We start from the raw sequence: 22,554 nt of genomic DNA, 5'->3' as shown, positions 1-22,554 counted from the left end.
ATGGGAGAAATGCCAGTTATGGTTCTTTCCTACATGTGTTTTGCAGGGCGGGATGGTGATATAGGCCACTGTTACCCCTGCCTGCACTCAGCGCTGTTCCAGGGAGCAGCTTTTTGTGTTGCCCTCTGTGAATTAGGTTATTAGCAGTTCTGGCTTTCAGTTCTGCTGCTGTGGCATGTCTATGCCCATATCTTGTTTTAGGGATGTTAATGAATTTACAAAGAGTCATAGTAGTGAGCAGTATGTCAGGTTGCTGCAGGATTGCTTCCTTTCTTTAGCACTGAATCCCAGTGTGAATTTGTGCTTTCGACAAGAGTGTATCCACCAGGTCTTAATTTTTACCCTTTTAACAGTGCAGAAGAGTTATACAGAGCTGCTTCAACTTTTCCTGACTGAGATGGCTCATTAGCTGAGCATGGGTGGTTGTTGATAGTACTCCTGCTCCTGTCTTTCTGCCCAGTCCCAGCTGGTCCTGGAGGATTTCCTGAACTGGTGATGAGCCATTTACTTGGGAGAATCATCAGCTACTTATTGTGGAACTTTAAATTAACGTTGCTTCTAATATCTCTGTGCTCTGATATAGAACAACTGCAGTAATAGAAATACTACTGTAACAAATTAGTCCCATTCATTTAATTTTTAAGCTTGATCTAGATGACTTTCATTACTTTTTAGAAATAGCAATAATAATATGAAGGATTTTTTTTTATGCTGGCTGTACTACTTGAAGTAGAGATAGACACAGATAATATTCAAGCCAATTTATGTTTTCCTAGACTTCAAAAAAATTTGAGTGTCCTAGTTTGCAAATACTGTGCTTCTACACTGAGGACTAAGTTATCACACTTTGACAGCCAGCAACTGAAGTATTCTTTCATACTGTTTTTGAATCACATATTACTAATTTTCCGTATAACATTAATGATATATTTGGTATTTATTACTCCTGTGAATGAGAGCCAAATCCATCTGTCATTGCTCACATGAGTAATGCTGTTAACTCAGTTTTATAAGTAGAACCAACAGATCTGATTTTTTAAAAAAATTTTATTGTGTTCCTGTTGCTTAATTCTCTTAGGGTTTTGTCCTTGAAATAAAGTTATTGTACTATAAAGCAAATAATGACTTTATTTTTCAGTTTCCAGCTTGGTGTCTGAAAATGAAGCTGTGGCTTGCAGGTTTCAGACACCAATACAAATTACAGCAGCAAAAAAAGATAGCCAGAATCTAGCAGCTAGTTTTACTGGTGTGTTAACAAGGAAGAGAAGAATTTAGTCCATGTTTTGTCATGTATTTAGATTCTTCATTGTTGTTAGTCAAGTAGCTATATGTTACATGGAAGACTCAGTAAGAGCAAATCACAGCAGTAAGGTGTTTCCTTGTTACTACTCACCTGACTTCAAGGGATTTCTGATCCTCTGCTTTCCTTCCCACGCTGAAAGTGTGCATTTGCATGAGTATCCTAACTGTCATAAAACTGCAGCTCAGCTGTAAAACACTACTAATTTATTACTTAACAGTAGCTGTTGCTGTAAATCAGTTCTAGTGCTGATTTTATCAAGAGTACAGGATGTTCTTGGCAATGCTTATTCTCAGATTCTCACTGCGGTCCAGCTCTCTGCTGAAGTAGCTTGTTTTCCATGTTCTGTCACTAGTCATATGCACTTGTCCTTTGCAAGTTCATATCTCGCTGAATTTTGTCCTTCTGGGAGATAGTCTTAACAAGTTGCACACCTCTTGACCAGAATGTACTTTCTAGTCTCAGATTAAATCTTGATGTTTGTATTTACTTTATTCTTCTCTAGAACATACCAACATGTGGATATGAGGAACGTAAAGAATTTTTAAAAAAAAAAAAAAAGGTAGAGAGAGGCTAGAAGGGGGTCTAGAATAGAGGTTGAAATGGTGTTGAAGAAAAAAGAGGACTGAACAGTGAGAGAGAAGAGTAATAAAAGAAAGGGTAAAGTGGAGCAGGTTGTTGCTGTTCTTTAATGATTCACTGAAAGTAATTTCTGTCCCCTTAGCTGTCCCCCTGCAGTTCTGTTCTCTAGAGCTTAGTAGTACCTCAGCCCATCTCTCTCTCCCTCCTCTCCTGTACTTCTTCCTGGGTTTCATTTCCTTGCTTTGTGAAAGAGTAAGTAGGCTTGACCGTACTATATCTTTACACTCTGTTTAAGCAAACAGACCTCAGGTGAAAACTGTCAGGTATTGTTTATGTTTCATTGCTATGGCAAGTTTACTACTACTACCAAAAACGGTATCTTTACTGCTGAATTTAATCTCCTGTATCAGTGGCCCATTTAATTATTTTTGATCAGTGCTGTATTTGCTCTTTAGCATTCAATGAGTGCTATCATCTCAGTTTTCCAAAATTCAGAGAGCTTGAGGGATCCTATGCAGGGATGCTCTTTACTGCTAGATGGAAAATCCTGTAGCTTGTCTTACAAATATGGTTGTAGAACAGAACTTCATTTAGACAATGTTCAAGGAATTGCTGAGCTGTTCTGCTGGATAATCAATTTTTCGGTTGACTGGCAGCCTGGCCCCTATCAGCTCTCACAAAGGACTTTTGGTTCTCTCAGAAATCTAAAATACATGAGCAGAAAACATAACTATGTATTTCTAGAGAGACTGGGTTTCATCTAGAGCTTGTTCATTTGAGATTTGCATTTAAATAAGAAACTAGGACTTTTTTTTAAAGTCTTACAACATTTGAGCTATGAACGCTGAATATACACATACATTAAGGTGCTCTGTGAGTTCTGGAAATTTTCTGAGTGATATGAAAAAAGAATAGTATGTCTCCAAAATATATTTAGTAGTCTGCACTGAAAGGTTATGAAGAAAAATAACTGGTAACAGGAATGTAAAGGGAAGACAGAGACAGGAAGAATAGAATGGGGAAGTTGGGACAGGTAAATAACTTCTTCATCTGGAACAACCTAACCATGTAGAAACAGTTTACAAAGGGGCAGAGGATGGTAGGTATAGATAGTGATGTATTCTTCTCGAAGTTCCCAGTTGTATATTGACATTAGAGAGGTTTCTTTTTCTTTCTTTCTCCTGCTAGGTCTAACAAAGAATGTGCATTTATTACACTGGCTTTGTGAGCTGAGCTAGATCTGTAGAGTTAGACTTACAATGTGGCAAAGTAGTTTTTGTAACACTGGAGTAAAAGACTTTTATTAGCTCTATCTATGCTGCTATTTGTGCTGCCTTTTTTCTGTGAGATGCCATTCCAGCTTCCAGTAGTCACTACTTCTGTACATCACATTCTATCTTTAGATGAGTTTGTTTAATTACCAGACTAGACAACTACAGTAAATAAAGAGGTCTCAATCTCAAGGTGTTTGTGTATAAATGTTCTTACAGCATAACTATAATCATGTTTTCTGTGTGGCAGTAAATGATATGGATTAAAGAGTCTGGATAATCTAATGAAATTTTAGATAATTTGCTTGCTCAGGGCAAAGAAGTTGGTGTTCTGGACTTGATATTTTTATTTTTTCCCAGATACTCCATCACAAAGGGTGCAGTTTATTCTTGGAACAGAAGATGATGATGAAGAACACATTCCTCATGATCTCTTTACTGAGCTTGATGAAATTTGTTGGCGTGAAGGAGAGGATGCGGAGTGGAGGGAGACAGCAAGGTGAGTGTTTTCATGAGTTTTTAAAAACTATCTGTAGGTATTGGTTGCTGGTGTATTGAGGAACGATTTCAAAGCTGTGGCAAACTCAGGAACAGATTTTTGTATATAAAGCCTAAATAAAACCATAATTTTAATCCTTAGACTGCTAGTATTACTACAGCATTTGTTGTTTCCCAGAGCCAAATGTTTTCATCTGGATTTATGAAATATAGGTCAGAATGAATATCAAGGGAAAAAAAAAATCGAAGTAAACATATATATGAATTAAAAATTACTGGTTTTATTCATATTTTAGCTCATCATTTTAAGAAACTTTCAAACTTCATATTCTGTTTGAATCCTCAAGAAACTGATAAAATTACCTTATAAAAAGATCAAGGAATGAGATTACTTTTGGAGCAATAACACTTTTACATATTCTATCAATGAACAGTTGATTTTGAGACTTTGAATATTCAGTGTTGGATTATTTTGTTTCTACAAAGTTAGTGCAAAAAGACTTTTTTGATTGCATTTCTGCTAAAAAAATGAATACTGGACAAGAACCCTTTTTTTTGCATGGTTGTTTCTTTGGGCACCTAAATGGGAGAGGACTTGCTTAGTTTCATTAAGACTTTACATTTCCCAGCAAGCCTTGCTTCATTTTTTTTCTTAGCATCTTAATTCTCTCTTTCCCTGCCAGTATATGTTGACAGTGTTCCTCAGTGGTGCCCAGAAGTCTGTGGACCACATCTTTGGTGTCAGTAGGATAAAAACTGTGGAATTTCTGAAAGGATTTTGTGGGCTGTTTGGCATGAATATGGCTGTTAGCTTTCCCTTTAATTTTACTGCAAATTCCTGCTTTCCCAGAGGGCCACAGAATTTGCTATGACCTTCCCTTCCTTTTTGTGTCCATAAGAGGCATAGACAGATGCTAAATATAGATTTTTTACATGTAGAAAATTCTCATATGGGGATTGTGCTGCAAAATGAGTGTAGTAGTATTCCTAAATAATCTCATTAATATTCAGAGAGGGAAAATCTAATCAAGTTAATCATCTGCAGTGTTCTCATACTGATGAGGAATATATAGGACCTCTTCTAGGAAGGGTATCAGCTTCTATTGTGATTAAAAATAAAAATCACTGTGGCTTATGTTATTTTTAAGCAGGGAAATAGCAGCCTCTTTAGTTCAACTAAAAAAAAAATCCCTTTGCAAATCATTGAAGAATTGTTTATGAAAAACTATAACAATTTTTATTAACATTAATACTTAAGATTGAATTTGAAAGGAATAGGTGAAATAAAGAAACTTCTATTTAGTCTGATGTGTCTGTATGTACAGCCTTTCTAATTGTCATTTGGGAACTAAAGAATCAAAAACGTTTAACAGAAACAAGTGAGATTGTTGAAAAAAGACAGGAAAAAACAGCCAAGAAAACTGTATTTTTGGAGCTCAGAAAATACAAGAGTGAAGTATAATAGCTAATAGTAAAAATTTCTTTAGCTTTAGAAATAGAATGAAAGCAAAGAAAGAGTGGAGCTGCCATGCAGAGAGAACTGGTCAAGATAAATTATCTCTTTCAGTTTGGATCCAAAAATTTCAGACAGCATTTGACATGGGTTGGCTGGCTGTTAGAAAAGGAGCAGACGGCAGTAAAATGACCAAATTCAAAATGAAGGCAAGAGTCGAAGTGTTTTATCTGTGCAAATAAGAGGGTGCAATAATTTCCATCCTAGAAAGCTGAAAGAACATGTATTTCATGGGTATGGTAAATGCCGTCTTTCTGTGAATCTATCAGGTAGGTTGTAGTATAGCAAACACAGCAACACTATTCAAGAAAGCATAAAAAATAGTTGGAACAAACAGAGGCCGGATAGTCAGATTTCAGAACTATGCAAGGCTTAGAACAATATTTGAAGGAAAGAATAATTATAGACTTGGAGCTAAGTGGAAAATTGGATAAAATGCAATACAATGGTGTATCATGTCAGACTAAATAATGCTATTTAATCAGATAATTGATTTTTGGTTTTCTGACAAAGAAAAAACAGTGGATCTAATTTTTTTGTCAAGCATTTGATATGGTACAGCAGTGGGAATTTATTACTTAAACTCTGTTTTAGTGTAAAAATTATATTAGTGGGTAAGGAACTAATTGAAGAGGTGCAGCAGGTCATGCTGAAAGATTAAACTGTTAGCGTGGAAGGTAGTGACAACTAACTTCTGAAGAATTAGTCTTAGTAAATGCCTTTATTGAATGACAAAAAGTAGGATTATAGTAGTGAAACTTGCTGATTATAAGAAATTAGGAGGTATTGTTACTCTAGAAATAGATAAGGATATCATACACAAAGAACAAGGTGACTTTGAGTAGAGTAATAGAAATGGGATGGTGTTTAATATGCAAGATCATATACTTACAAACTACTACAATGGATCATTTTCAATACTGGTGGTTGATTCAGGACTTCAGCAGTACTGACTTGTTTAAAAACATGGTGTGGAGAGGATACACCCTTGGTTTGTTGCTGTTCCAGCCTTATTATATGTTTTCCATCTGTGTGGAAAATGCCACTGGAAATATTTGTAAATCTTATTGTCTGGCTTTGGACATAGCTCCAGCTAGATGAATTTAAATGCAAGCGATACGGAAGAAGACTTGGTCATTAATTGCGTTTAGTGAGAGTGATGGCACTAAGTGGTTCTCTATTCATTTCCCCAAGCTCTGTATGGACTGATGGGCTGAGTTGACTCTGATGCAGTAAATCTGTATCTTTATGTTTTCAGGTTGATTGAAATTGCATGCACAGTTCAGCCTTAAAATTTTTCAAAAATATCTGGAGCAAACTGCGTATAAAACTGCTTGACACATTTTGTTCTTGCTTGATCAAAATAGTAACATATCAAAGGGAGCCATGGATAAGATTTGACTGAAGCTTGGTGTTCTTTATGTAAATCTCCTCTATTCCTGTTTCATTTGTTTGGATGTGTAAATCCTTTTCTAGACTACTTTTTTTTTTTTCCCCCCTCAGCAGTTAGGAGACTCCAAGGTTTGCCATTCTCCAGTTTCCATAACATTTCCCATGAGCAAAAGCATTCCTGCAGATTAATTAGTAGGAGCAAGAAAGTGCACTGCTGTTACAGCCTATTCCATTCCAAGATCTGGTTTAGGCTGTCCCATCCATGGAATTAGTTAGTGAGCAGAATGGAATAATTTAGTTATATTGAAATAGTGATAAAATTAATTAATTTTTCCCCATTAATTGATTTCAAGCCAGAAGAAACATGTACCTTTTAAAATCAAGTCAGTCTTACTAATGTAATTTTTTGTATGTGGCCCAGCTGTACAATTGTGTAGAGAATGCATGATGTATAGTTTCTGTCCTGAAAAAAATATTTCCAGTAAGTTTCTGGAGAAACACACAGAGGCATAACAGTTGGGCTTATTTTATACACACAATAGTATAGTTGCAAATTGCAGCTATTAGGAAAGCAATTCTTGTTTAAATCTCTCCTAATAGCCTCTTGTGGTCATGGCTGGAAAGTAGTGCCTGATTTGTACCAGGTTTTACCCAAACTGTTGGGACTTATTTATCTGCTAATATAAAATGAAAATTTTGGGAGAATATCACTACGTTTCTGGAACAGAAAAGACTATGTAGTAAGGAGGAAAATAGAAAGACACTCTGGAACCAAGACGAAAGTGCTTAGGCTTGGATTTTAATGAAACAGCACAGTTATGAAAATAAACCTCTGTCCATAGTTTAGAAAGTAAATTGTTAATAGTGACTAGAAAATGGATGTACTAGGGAAAAATTACGAGTATGAAATGAAAATGCATCTCCCCTGGATCAAAACTTTCTTCCAAAGAAACTAGGTCACAAAAAACTTAGGTTTGTCACTTGTGCTTTGTTTCTGACATGCTTGTTTACTTTGGTTCATTTTCTAGTCAGCGTAGGCAGGCAAAAGCTCATGTGGAAACTTACACAGATTGTAAGATGACATTAATAACATGGACTCTCCAGCAGGTTGTAAGTGAATACATACTCCAGGTCTCTGCTGCAGACATAAGAGACTATAAAATAGATCATGTTCAACTCACCCACTTCATATTGTGCACCAAAATGTTGTAACTGAGTCTACAATGAAGTGTGCACGCTCTTTTATTGACTCCTGAAAAATTGGTGGAGGTGACTTTAGATGATGTAACGTGTGTGTGTACATACAGACATATACATATCTGAGTAATATTTTTCCTCTAGTAACATACCTTGCTGAAACTTGTTGTCCTGTTTTCTTCCAGCAAGTATGCTATCAGAGGAACTAAACTGTATTGTTGATAGACCTGTGCTAGTCTTTACCAGTAAAAGAAAACCATATGAATGAAGCTGCTCTTCTATGTGATCAGTCACAACTAAGATAGCTCTAAATATATTCCAAGCACATGGGATACATGTGACACATGAGCTCAATATACAAATGAGGTTGGTAGTGTTTTCTGGGAAATTATGAAAGGCTTCTATTTATCAACCGTATCAATTTAAGGGGTTAAACTGCAAAAGTAGATATATTAAAAATTGTCCTTTTCTCCAAGAAATTAAAAAGAGTAGAAAATTGGCAAACTTGGGATCCATGCCTGAATTTGGATTTCAAAGCCATTTCTATCCTTGAATCTTGTACATGAATTCAGAGGATTGTTAAAATGGTATTATGATTTTTAAAACCACTTGAACACTTAGAATTGAACGACTATGCGTAAGATTAGAGATTTGTTTTATGTTTTCTGCTGCTGTTTCTCATTTGATATGTTAAATAAGGATTATCTGACATAACAGAGGAATAATTCTGAAAAGATAAAAGGTGATAAACATGATTTCCCCTTGATGAGATGACTAAACTCATATAATGCTTATTAAAATAAAAATAGAAGTTTATTCCAAATGTAAAATTCTGTCAGCTGGGTATGATTTATGTTTATGTACTAGCCTGTTGGCTCATTAAGTAACAATGTATGATAATGTGTTTAAGCACATACGTTCTAGTAACAGTAGGAAATTGGATGCAACCCATAGAATTATACTATTCAAGTTGATTGAAACTCAGGTGGAAATGATCACAATGGCATGTATGATTATTTGAGCAGTAGCAATATTTTCCTATGGATTTTTATGTTGTATGTAAGCTTTGATGTCTGATTGACACCATCAACTCTAATTAAAGCTGCTTTCATGATTTAGACTTCTCCTGTCTATGTGTCCCTAGGAAGTTACGAGCTCTGGTTATGAGCCTGCCTCTGTCCAGTCACCTATCTTAATGAAACTTCTAAGAACGTGTTTGTCTTTTATCACTCATTTAAAATCTGTTTAGAATTGGTCAGTACATTCAAAATAGATAATATCAAGGACAGACTGCAGCAGTATAATCAGATAAGCAATGTTGAAGACTATTTACATGAACAGAAGGTAATGACAATGTGAGGTTTCTGATGAGATTCTGTAAGAATCTATGCTTGGATCATTGTTTTTAGGATATATGTAGCATGATTTTTAATCTTTTTTCAAATCAGCATAAAACAAGATGATGATACATCAGAAATAATTGGGAATACCCACGTGCAAAGTTCGTAATCTTCTAAAACTCCTGAAGAGATTAGAAACATGCACAAAACCAGAGGTATGAGAAGATAAAAATGTAGATGTTTTGCAGAGCCTTAGGAGGCAATAGTTTAAGCAGGACAATTAATGCACCATGTTTGTGATGTTATGGCCACAAATAGGGCTAGCATATTTTTCACTTGGAAACATGAGCACCATGAGTAAGCTAGGAGCAGCTTATTCTTATGGAGTTCAAGTACAACTGCAAAATGAAAACAAAAAAGAAGAGCAACGTTTTTTTCCTTCTCACATGCTTTTTGGTAAGTTTCCTGAGTTGTAGCTCATCCCTTTCAAACCATGGCTTTGAGTTTGGTGGGGTGGGGTGTGTTAATTTGTGTTTGATGTCCATTTGGACATTGTTTTGAAAATCTGTTTGGAAAACCTCATTTGCATATGCAAATTCAATGTCATGGTTCGGCTCTGTGGAAGCAAATTTGTGTGTGCAGTGTCCTTCTTGCTGCTTCTCTGGAAGAAAGGAAAAGTAAAGAGATAGCTTGGCTAGGCTGGGAAGAGAAGAGAGATTGCAATGAAGGGAGTAGAGAACAGAAGTCTGATGGAGAGGGGTTCTCATGGGCAAAGATGAGATACTGAAACTGGACAGCACAGAGGAAATGGAGGGAAAAATGTTTAAATACAAAGAGGAGGAGAGGGCTAGACACAGGAGATTGGAGATTTTTGGAGGAGCTGAGGAGTTGGGAGCAAATTGTGTATGTAAATAATAGGAGAGTGATTAGGAGGCAGCTGGTACAGTTAGAAGAAATGGAATGCATCAGGAAGGGAGCAGATATGCTGGTGATGAGTGGGTCACTGAAGTGGTGGCTGCTCACAGGATGGCATTAGAAGGGGAAGAATCTGGTACACAGGGACTGAAAGGAGGAAAGTATCTAAAATATGGGTACACAGACATATTTTACAAGTAGGAGCAGAGCTAGGCAGGTGGCCCAGGAACAGAAGACAGCTGCATTTGCTGTGTTGCTGGCCTGCAAAGCTTGGTTAAACTGGAAATTGCTCAGCTTTAGAGGTCTTAAGGCTCTTTGCTTCCCTGCTGTCTGGAAATAAGTGTGAAGGTGCTGTCAAGGTGTGAGGCTCTGCTTGACTTCTGTGCTGCCTGGTCCATACAAAATAGCTGAGTGCTGTTGAGTCAAGCGATAGAGGCTTTTGCTGTGGCTGCAGCTGTTCAAACCTTGCCAAGCTGGCAGGCTGCACGGCTCCATGCAGCAGCATCTGTGTATGATTGAAAGACTTAATAACTTTAATTTAAAACACTTTTGCATATGTCAACAGACTTTTCTTTTCGTTTGTTTGTTTACTATTCTTTTAACATTTTTAGTGTAATTTTTATCAGTAAAATTATAAATTTAATTTTAAACAATTAAAAAGTTGTGCAAGAAAGTTCATCCAGCTGGCTAATAACAAAAGACTTGATCCTCTCATGCCAGTTTCATGTGTTCTTTTACTTCACTGAAGTCTTTCCAGATTTACACTGAACCTGAGAAGAGGCAAATGAGACTCAAAATAGTGAAATATGATGTTGTTACTGGATTCTAAAGTGCTATTTCATGTCATTAATATGGCTGTTTTGCCTGAGTAAGGCCTATGTTTTGGGGCTTGAAAGACTGTTCGCAAGTGTTTACACATTGCCTGTGTGGGCATGTATGTGCCTGTGAGGTTTTTCATTTTAATTGACTGAACTTTTAAATGGAAAATATCCTAAATTTTGCATAATGTTTTTCTGCCTTTATGAGTAGCTTAGGGCAGTTAAATAACTAACAAGTTAAACAAACGAAGTTCGTAACAGTGTCTTTTGTGAAAAGATTATGGTCGTGATAATGGATGGATTCTGTAAAGTGTGACTATGTCAGTATATTTACTTTAAATGAAAAATATCTCTTTGTTGTGTTCAGTGCAAATGGAGACTGTTCTCTCCTGTGTTGTTATTATGTATAGCTTTTCTTTTTCTCTACCACAAATTCTTCTCTATCCTTTTCATACTACTTGCTGTTCTATCATAGAAATTCCATTGTATGCCAAAGAATTACTTAAAGTTTTTGTAAAGTACAATAATAACTACTTAATACGCTTCTCTTTTCATATCTGTGGTCAGAATTTATCTTCAAAAATGGTCTAATACAACATCATATTTGAAGAAACAGGCAAGGGAAGTTTCTTATATTTTCTACAAAGAAGGAATAAAGTGAAATCCAAAGACATGTTTAACAGTGATTTTTCAATATCCATGGAAGTAATTTATTTTTCATTTCTTATGCACAATGGAGTTATAAAATTGGTTGTTTGCACAGGTGGTTGAAGTTTGAAGAAGATGTAGAGGATGGTGGAGAGAGGTGGAGCAAACCATATGTTGCCACGCTGTCACTTCACAGCTTGTTTGAGCTGAGAAGCTGTATCCTGAATGGCACAGTTCTTTTGGACATGAGAGCTAACTCCATAGAAGAAATTGCAGGTATGTATCGATGTTCCATTTATTAGTTATGAAAATTAATCATAAAAATCAAGTGCTTACAATATTGCTTACAAGAAAGCTATTGCATAATAATCAGTTCAGTTTAGAAACTCCTAGGAAATATTTTACTCAATATATTAAAAAAGAATCTAATGTCTGACACAACTGGTAAATATTTTATTTATATTTTTTGTATAGACTTTGCTATTTTCAGAATCAATTTTTATGTAAAGGAGGAAATTAAAATGGAGCAGAGAGGACAGTTTGGATAGATTTCATTAGAACTGGCATTTTCTCTACTCCTGCTGTGCCACCTCACGTTGTGAATGATATGCGTACTAACTTCCACAAACTGAATCTATTGCTATGCTAATTGTAGACAATATAGCTTAAAAAAAATTAAATTATAGGGAAGTATTCATCATAATTACATAACATAAAAACACACCAGTTTAAAAAACGTCTCTGAGTTGAGAATGAAATCAAGAACAATAAGTGTAAGTTTTTCGAAAATTTTAAGATGCAGTAACTTTTTTAACTAAAGTTGAGTGCATTTTTTCCAGTGAAGGTGTATTTGGCAGTTGCAATTCTAGAGCTTTTGAGAACAGCAGAAGCAGAAAGCAAGAGAACATAATAGATGAGTCTTGTCTCCTGAAAGTATAAGTGAGATTGAGACTTGAATGCCCTTTTCTGCATTCCTGGTGTTTCCCATAAAGGCTATAACTAGTTACTGCAGGGAACTTTTTTTTTTGGTAGTGCATTTGTTACTGTAATAAAGCAGTTTGTTGGGGGCTGTATGTACAGACCTGTAATGCATGGCCTCAAGGAGTCCTAAAGCTACAAAGGTTGCATGGACGTGCTAGAATCATGCAGTACAGTCTGATATGTTTATTTCCCTTCCCAAATACAGCAGCTAATTTGAATTAGATCATTTATAAATAAATTTGTTAGACAAGAGCTGAAGATAAAGTAAGTTTCTCTAGTCTATCAAGACAGAGATAATATAGGTATTATAATATGAATATATTTACATTAGACTTTAAACTCATCATTAAAATGATAACACCCTGTCCAAGGGCTCATGTGCCCTAGAGAGTTTCTAGTGCTGTGTCCTTGCTCTTGTTGTTTAAAAATCTCTGTCCCTTCCAGCAGAGAAGACACAGAGCAAAGAGCTGTACTATTTTGTAGTATGGGGTCTCTAATTTTCTGTTTATCTACCCTTAGTAAGGGCTAGTCCCATGCTCATGATGGTTACTGCACTGGTATCCTTGCATATCTTGCATCTACTTAAAAGTTTTACCTGGCTTCTACCTGTGGTGGGTTGACCTTGGCTGGATGTCAGGTGCCCACCAAGTTGCTCTATCACTCCCCTCCTCAGCAGGATGGAGAGGGAAGAAAATAAGATGGAAAAAAGACTCGTGGGTCAAGATAAAGGCAGTTTAATAAAGCAAAAGCAAAGGCCGTGCACAGAAGCAAAGGAAAATAAAAGATTTATTCTCTACTTCCCATCAGCAGGCAATGTCCAGCCACTTGCTGGGAAGTATGGCTTCAGGAGGCATAGCGGTTGCTCCAGAAGACAAACATCGTAATAATGAATGCCCCCCCCCTCCCCCCCCCCCCCAGCTTTCATTGCTGAGCAGACGTCATACAGTATGCAATATCCCTTTAGTCAGTTTGAGTCAGCTGTCCCAGCTATGTCCCCTCCCAAGATCTTGCCCAACCCCAGCCTACAGGTGAGGAGGGAATGTTGGAGAGACAGCCTTGATGCTGTGCGAGCACTGCTCAGCAGTACCCAAACCCTGGTGTGTTACCAACACCTTTCTAGCTACCAGTACAAAGCACAGCACTATGAGGGCTGCTATGGGGAAAATTAACTCCATGTAAGGTAGTGTAGACTCAACACACTACCTTACTATATTTCACAACATTTCTGAAAATGATGCTGTATCTGTACATCATACATTTGATATTTTATACAAATTATACAATATATTGCTATTTTATACAAATATCATATTAGATTTATGGTATTCTCCATACTGCAAACTTTGCTTGAAGATCAAACATGATGCAACAGATGGAAATTGGGAAGAGAGCACATGGACAGAGAAATGGTGCATGAGTGGTGGTTGGGGCCTTTTTGTTGCCTTGTCACAGGCGCAAAGTAGCGCATTAACAGAAAATGTAAAATACACAAATAGAAAACTTTTGTTTACATAAAGGTAAGAAAGACAGAGCAAGAAAATTTTCTAACACTCAAGATTATCAAGAAAGCTGCTTTATGGGTGGTATGTAAGGGCCAGATAAAATTGATTTTAGTTATTTACATTATCAAGTAAGGGAGATACCGTTCAGTGGGCTATATTTAACAGTGGAATTAAAATTGTCACAGCTAGTGGTAGCTGCTTTTTGCATTTACCTTTCCTAAATTGTTTATGTCAAACTGACGCAAGATATTATTAATTCAAATCTGCAGAAACTTGCGTGGGTTCCTACTCTGTGCCGAGGTCTGATTCTCCCATGAATCATGGTCTGAATCAGAGCTTCAAAATTTGTCTTGGTAATGATAAAAGATAAACATGAAGAATAAAAAGCAGCTGTTCTGAAAGAACAAAGGTATTTATCAATATGCTGCTTTATTACTTATTTAGTTAAAAAAAAGTACTTAGATCAGCTGCTTGATGTTCTTTTATTGCTTTTTTGCTTAAATAGTACACTAGGATTTTAAAGCTTGAGCTTTACATTTTTAATCCAAAAATCACTCAACTTCTGTAGTCGGCTAAGAGATCCCTTCCAGAATTGTTTTTATTTAAGTAGGTAAAACAGTAAGGATTAAAACAATAAAAATAACTTCAGCAAACTTCCGTTTTTTTCTGGTTTTGGAAGATATTGTATAGTGAGACCACAATGAATTCATGTTTATAATCTCTTAATCCTTAGTTAGTTGCAGTCATTTTGTTTGTTTGTTTAGTTAACGTGTCCAAGAATTCCAGTGTTCATAATACTAGTTTTGTTTTGAAACTCATCACAGGTGTAAGTTGTCCTTCAATAGAGAATTTGATGAGTTACTGTAATGCTATTTTGAATCAGTCCTGCTTCTGGGATATCTTGATTTGTTGATTAGGAAAACTTGTGTCTTCTGAGATGAGGCTTTAGGATGACTCATGAATCGGCATGCACCATTTTCACTTTAAAAGTACCTGTTGTTGTGGCAGATGTGGGTGTATTTCATTTATTGTTTTATTTGTTCAAACACGTAGGCATCTCTGATAAGGTGATCTGACACATGATAAGGTTTGCATGGGTCTTGCTTTGTCTTTGAGAGAGGATTTTTTTCTTCCCTCTGCAGATTCAATAAACAATGAGGTGTTGTGGTTTTTTTTTTTTCTTTTTTTAAACAACTTTGCAGCAGGTTCACTCTGGCAAGTGAATCATTCTGTAAATTACCCACATTCTGTGTCAGGTTTCTTTGGAAGAGATTTTTTTCCCCCTACAAATAAAGTTGCCATTCCATTTGCTTTCCTCTATTATTACTATTTATATTGTAGTAATGTTGTTTTCCTCAATCAAGTTCCTTTGTAATTTGGTACTCTAATACTAAATATGTAGTTCCTGCTCTCCAGTGCTTACAAAATGTTACAGTGAGTATGGCACACATTAGGCAGTGCTGGGAAGAGGAAAGACTTTAACAGTAGTGGTGACAAGCACGCCACCAAGATATGTGTGCTAAGTATATTAGAAACTTGATAATTCCAAATAATATGTCAGGCTACTCTTTTTCCGTATAAATGACTGCTGGACCTGAACATTAGACAGAACTTGTATCTCTCAGGAAGTTGTTTCTTGTCTGTTCTACTCAGTTGCTATTCACTGTCACTGGTTATAGTCCTACTTATTGTGTGCTGTATAATGCAAACATTGTTTTCACCCTGGAGTTGATATGTATTCCAGTTGTATCTGACAGTCCTGACACTTCAGAATTTAAAGAAATGGTTGCTCTCACCTGTTGGCTTCAATTTTTTTCAACATTTAACTCTCTTATTTTGGTTGCTAGCCATTCTCATGCTAGACTAGTCCAGCGATCCTGATGGTCACTTTTGGTTGTTTTTTTCAATGGTACTGTGTATACCACATGTAGGAGAATTTGCAAAAATAGATTGTACCCTGTGGTCTTAAGCGGTACTCCTAAATTAACTTGTACTTCTGATTCCTAGTTTATTACTATGGGTTTTGTTTTTTAATGCAATCTGTTGATAATTTTACTGCATTACTATAGTGCATCATATCTTTTGAGAACAAATAAACTAATTGTGCACATGTACTTTCTTTTTACTTGCCTTATCACTTTGTTAGGGAGAAATGTGTGTTGTGTATTTGTTGGTAACGTCTTGCTATCTGGGCTATATTCCAATATCAAATTATATTTCTGTAAATGCAATGCCAGTCTTCGTATCCTTGAAAGAGGTATACTTAATCTTTGTTGCTAAATTGAGACAAAGAGTTCTTATTTGTTTTAGTCACGCTTTTAATCTATAAACATTTATTCACTAAGGCATTAAACTCTCAGCACTTAGCCCTTGAAAATTTCTTATATTAAAGTCTATGTTTTAAGACCTTAATGGGCTTGTGGTAAAATCTACAGATTAAAAACATCTTTTATACTGCTTGCATGGCTTTCAGAACATTGTGTATTTCATCCCTGGAAACTCTGATAGTTCTGCTTAAAAATATTTTGGCACCAGTCATGTGGTGAGAATTTTTGAATCACCCAGTCTTCCAGCACGTCCATTCTTTATTAGATTCTTTTTCAGTCCAGTTCAGTCTTATTAAAAAATTACTTGATCTACAAGACTGTACGTTTCTTTGGATAGGCACCCAATTTTCTTTGTTGATAAAGAGCTTATTCGTACCTATGATGCTGAATTCACAGACAATATCTCATTATAATAGAGACTTCTGAGATGGATTTCCAACATTGTCTTCATGCAGCGAAACAGCATGTTCATTCCTGAAGTTTCTCAAATTGTTCTTAAATTTTGCAAGATGGATTTTGTTTTTCCCTGGAGAAGAGCTCAATTCCTCTGCTGAACTGTATTCTGTTTAAAAATGCATTTTTATTAAACATATTTTTGGGGGTTTTGTTACTATTTTTAATATGCGACATTCTTTCTTCATATGTCTTTGCAGTGGCTCCTATATCAGTAAGCTAGGACTCCATGCACAAGGAATTCCTTTGAACATTTGATGTAGTAATATTTTATCGATCACTTCTGTATAGAACATATGCTAAAAGGAAGTCTGAAAAATCTATGTAATCAAAACAATTTATTTTGGAACTTGTCTCTTGAGGAGGTATTTGCCAGAATCTGGCTGCACCATTAGAGAGCAGCTTCACTGTGTTGTTCAAGTTGGCAGATGAAAATGTTCTCTTTTGATATTTTCATTTAGTTCCTTTGAAACCATGTAGATTCTCAGATTACCATCTGTTTTTTTTGATTGTAACCACTGAATGAACCCAAAAGGTTCTTCTACTTAACATATGATGCCATTTTCTGTTGCTTGGTTCAAAAACTGTTCGGTCCAGCCTTTAATGGCAATACTTTCTTTACAACATGAATCACAGATCTCGCATTTTCTTGTAGTTGTGCAGAGTGTACTGTGAACAAATGTCAAACCTTGTCAAATACAAACTGTGGCCTCAGCGTTGCACAGTGGTGCTTTGGTGACTTACACGTTTGAAATATTACATAGTCCCATTTATTTTAAATAGCTTAAATGTAATAATGGTTTATTTTTGAAGTTAAATTTTAAATATTCCCATGCTTTCCAATCCAGAGATCTGACTGTTTTTTCCCAAACAGTCTTTCATATGTTCCTCAATCAAATTTTCAATCTGTGTAACAGCTTAATCTTGTGATTGAGGTCACTGGACTCTGTGCTCAACAACTCAGCGCATTACATCCCAAGTGTGCGATTTTATTGATTTCAGTAATATCATGTTAAGCTTTCAATCTCAACAAGTCGTCTTTTGCATTTGTTTGCTTTAAGCTATATTACTCCATAATAATTATATATTTAAACTGGCTCCAGTTTAGATTTTATTACACTGGAGCCTTTTGTTTCAGCTGCGACACCTACATTGTGTTATGTTTCTGACAGTGCTTTTATGGTAAATTTGACTTTTATTACAAACACTGTAACAAAGCATGGGATTGCCTGTGAGCAATCTGCTTCTCTGTTTGACCCTACACCTGTCTTTTGTTCAGCTTTCACCTTCTCACCCAGGTTTTTGCGTTTGTTTGCTTTATTTACAGTTTACCACACGGTGATTACCTCTACAGAGAAACCTCTGTCAGGTTTTGTTCCTTTGTCTGTGGGTAAATTGTAAATCTTGTACCAACTTCTAAGTAGCATGGCATTTTTTTTGTGTTTTGTATTTTCCCATGTTAACCACAAATGTGGGAATTTTTTAGATTGCAGAAGTCAATCTCAGCTTTCATTTTGTGTGTAGAGACAACCATTTGCATTAGAGATGCAAAATATATTGTTTTATGAGGTCTCCATTCTTCTACTGGTAGCATCCACTGTGGCATGTTAGCATAGCTCTGACTTACAACTGTGCTTGCTCTCTGAGCTGCAAGCTGGGAATTTTAGCTTCGTCTTTACTATTTACGGTTTTGTGAAATGCTTGCTCTTGTTCTTCAGTAAAATTGGATGCTGTTACTTTAAAAAGCAGACATTTTTCACTCCCCATCTTTCCTTTTCAAGTAATTCAACTGAGAAGTTGAACAAAGTAATTTCAGGTAGAGCTAGAAATAGAATCCATCTCTCAGTGCACTGGAACGCTCTGCCTTCTTGGATGAGCGGGCTAAATCTGCTGGCTTAGATAGCTTGTTTATAATCACCATTGTAAACACTGTAAATGGGTCTTGGTTCACAAATGCAGCCCAAGAATCCTAATTGTTAACTTTCTATTGCTCCTAGTGCCTAACTCACTAGAGAAGTGTATATTCGGGTTCCTATTAGAGACAAGTTAAGATGAAGGACAGCATTTCAACGGAGTGTCTTCCATAAAGCACTGCTTTAGCATTGCTTGTGTTTTCTTCTCCCCTGTCTTTAAGGGAAAGAAAACAACCACAAACCAAACAAACCTTGGCTTTTCAATTAGGTTTTGTAGTCAACTGTCACTGCAATCATGACGCACACAAAAGCCCAGGTGTTCTGGTTTTTTGTCATTAATCTCTCATTTTGTCCTGCAATTGTACAGTTACAAAATTTAGAAGATTGAGAGGTGTAAATACCATCAACTTTGTTGGTATATACTGAGTTTGGTTTCTTCTGCTGTAAATTGTCAGTGCCAACCTATATCAAGAGAATATGAGCCTAGCAATTCAAAACTTGTATTTCATCTGGTACACAGCTGGTGGTGGGGGGAAGAGCTCTGGATCTTGTTTCTTTACTCACCACTGCAAAGGTCAGCCTGTTTACCTGTTAGTAATTTCTTTTTCGACTTCACAGGTATTTTGGTGCAAATGCAGTATAGCTTCTATAAATTTATTCTATGTTTCACCTGGGAGTTTCATGTAGTATTGTACGTGAGGTGATGGGTATGCTGTGAACCTGGAGCAATAGGGAACAAGCTGTGGCCACATTTGAGTGTCTCCTTATTGCTCATTTGCTTGGACCTGGGATGGCTCCACGTGGATCTGGCCGCATGTCTCTGTAAAAAGCTGCAGTGCGTAATAGATGTCTCCAGAGTGAGTGGAAGCAGCCAACCTGCTTTTGCATCCTTGCCGACCCTAGAGGTGGGATAGATGCAGTTTTCCATTGTGGGCAGCACATGAGCCGCCCTGCATTTGAACTGATTTGAAGTGTCTGCACCCCTGATGCTCCAATTCACAGCCTGGGTAAATTGTTCAGAGGTGACGAGGAGTTACATTTGACTTACTACAATAGCTTAAGTCATTGCTCACATTTACTCACAAAATCAATTTTATGTAAATGATTTATTGTAACTGAGTCTGAATGGAGAAAACATTCTTGAAATTATATGAAACCCTAAGTTTCTTTGAATCTTTTTAAACAACCAGGGCAGGAAGAATGTCTGTCTTTAAAAGCTTAAAAAAATTATTTCATGGTTCCAGTATGAATCAAGATTCCTTACTGAAGAAACATCCTCCTTCAGTGTTCCTTATGTCAGCAGAAATGGTATGGTGTGAGCAATTAATAGAATGGGTAACACTGTGCTGGTGGATATTCCATACACTGCATCTTGCTGAAAGCTCCATATGGTTGTGAAGCATCCTTGAAAAATCTAATGGTAAGCTGTGTCTCTGGCTAGAAGGGGGCTCTGCAGAATTTAAAAGGTCATTCAAGAGGAAAGTTCTTTAGAACAAACAAACAAAAAATCCCCAAACCTTTGTTGCTGAGCAACCCTGGAGAGTCTCTATTGTTATACAGGAATGTAGCTGAGATATAGTGCTGTGAAGTTTCAGGTCTGTATTCTTTACTCTGTTTTGTCATATGGAGTTTGGAGAAATGGCCATGTAGTCTAGATACAAAAGTGAAAAACAGGGCTTTGAAAAGTAGGTGCAGCTTCAACTGGTGGGAGTATGTAGGATCATCTTCTCACAGGATAAAGGAAATAGTCTGTTTTGAAAATGAGATGTTTAAAATGCTCCTGTTTGCCATTTACTCTCAGACTTTAACCATTTTAGTCTTGTTGTCAAGCTTGCCTTTGCAATCAAGAGTGTTATCACTGACATTGCAGAGGCTTGGGCTTTTAAAAGATATGTTGAAAAACTTGCGAAGAAACTGAAGTGGTATCCCAATAATGACAGGTGCTGGTGGAGACAGTGTTTCTTACTACTCTTCAAATCTGTTCAGGTCTTGAAAAAATGGTCAAAATACAGCAATCTGTCAGTAATTTGACTACATTTAAACTCCTACAGCTGCTACTGCAAGTGGGTCTGTATTAAAGGAATGACAACTGGAGGGGAGTATCAAGGCAAGAAAACACGTCTTCACTCTTTCCAAATCTGAATGCATCTTCCCTTTTTTCATGTGGCACAGGTGCTACAGTAAAGGGGAAGTTGTAAAAAAAAAAAAAAAAAGAAAAAAAAAGAAAAAAAAAAGAAAAAGAAAACTCGAGGTAAGCCACTTTCTTCTCAGTTTGGCAGGAAATAAAAATTGTTAGTCACCACACTGCCACTAACTCCATGGCTTGTGTGACTGTTAATGAGTCTAGCAGAGCATCTAGGCAAGGAAGAGGATAGGGATATGATTTTCTTTTTCCTGGCATTTTCTCTCCTCAAGTGGATCATCTTAAATATTGACATCATCCTCAGCAGTTAATATATTTTAATATTTAATATGGAAGATACTGTAATTCCAGGAATAACACCATACAAGTGGAGTTCCACTGATCTGTAAGCCAGGTGATGACCACAATCCTAAATTTGCCTGTTCTAGAGGAGTCCTTTTTTTCAGCTCTTCCTTTTGATTTCTGTCTTAGAGCAGCTCAAAGAAGGTAATCTTTGTTTTTGCATCTTCTACAATTTGTCTTTTGGTCAGCAGAATTAAAAAGGAGGGGGGAGAGGATCATTTCAATTGTGCTTTAGCACAGATGCCCTAAGTTATGTATTTATTATTTATTTTTTTCTTCTGAAGATCCCCTGTCATGTTACAGAAAGTACTGGCCTGTTTTGGGAACTGTGACATGCAAATTCATGGACTAAGTCTATCTAAAGGGAAGATAGTCTCATCCTCAGGGTAGAAGCAGTTCCTCAAAAGACAGTAGAGTTGAGCAGGAAAATGAATATTTTTCTTGGAGCTGGAGCTTTCTTTTCTTTTTCTCATGTGTTGCAAATTCTTGGTTCCTTCTGAAAAAATTATACTGAAGACTTTCTCTTGAACTTTTGTTACCTTCTCTTTTGCCTTTCTTGCTCATCTTGCTGCTATGCCTCCCTATCTCTTCCATGAGAGTCTAGAGTAATAGAAAAACTGTGTTTGTCTAGACTGGGAGTGCAGAGATAACTGACCTGGTGGTGGTTGAGTTAACCCTGGAGATAAAAGTTCCCTTTCCTGGAGATAAAAGTTCCCTTCATAGTCAGGTGAAGCACCCTGAAGACAGGTTTTATTAGCTTAGGCACACCACCAGGCAGTATTACTGTTGGGTGTGAGCTGTTTGGTCAACACTGTTGTTAAAACTGCTCAGAATGTAATTGCTGGAGGGGGTCAAAGGCAATGTTGAAAACCTCTGCATCGCTCTTCATTGCGAGATCCGGATACATCTCTCGTGTTTGCATCTGTTGACAGCTACATTTATCTGTGGACCTAGCCTTGTCTTTTTGTGTGTGTCGTCATAGAGATGTAGGTTTGTTGGTAGCCTCTTCGTGGTAAGTGAAATATGCAGGTAATTTGTTGTTCAGCTCTTAAAGCAGCTATGTATATGATATGTTGGCTTGTTATGTGGCTATTGAGAACTTCAGAAAAACTGTTGTGTTTTTTAAATGTATATACAGTGCATAGTTGACTGTTAGCAATTAAACTCCGCTTTTAACCAGCATAATTACTTAATGCCTTTTATTATCTCTCTTCTTTTCTCCTGCTCTTAGCAATTATCAAAGACCTGACAACTTATGTCTCTGCTGATGATGCATCTGCTTTTTATTTTTTCTGCTCTGCTTGCTTTTCCACTGAGTTTACTGGTGGATATGAATCTGACTGCAGCACAGAATCATGAGCTGTCTGAATTTTCAGTACAAGGAGTTTTTGACTCAGCTTATTATATCACTGTTTTTGT

General features: G+C 36.6%; 1 protein-coding gene across 1 annotated transcript in view; it reads left to right on the top strand.

Moving 5' to 3' along the window:
* SLC4A10 (solute carrier family 4 member 10) overlaps positions 1-22,554 on the top strand; it is a 104,447-nt gene that overhangs the window by 20,326 nt on the left and 61,567 nt on the right. The window contains exons 3-4 of the mRNA XM_075511969.1: positions 3,514-3,652; positions 11,590-11,750. Coding sequence (XP_075368084.1) covers positions 11,720-11,750 — 31 coding nt within the window. The 5' untranslated portion in view covers positions 3,514-3,652; positions 11,590-11,719. The remainder of the gene's footprint in view (positions 1-3,513; positions 3,653-11,589; positions 11,751-22,554) is intronic.

This window comes from Mycteria americana, chromosome 9, assembly GCF_035582795.1.
Source record: "Mycteria americana isolate JAX WOST 10 ecotype Jacksonville Zoo and Gardens chromosome 9, USCA_MyAme_1.0, whole genome shotgun sequence".
Classification (NCBI taxonomy): domain Eukaryota; kingdom Metazoa; phylum Chordata; class Aves; order Ciconiiformes; family Ciconiidae; genus Mycteria; species Mycteria americana.
The sequence above is the reverse complement of the archived record's forward strand: the minus strand, read 5'-3'. Positions and strand labels throughout refer to the sequence as shown.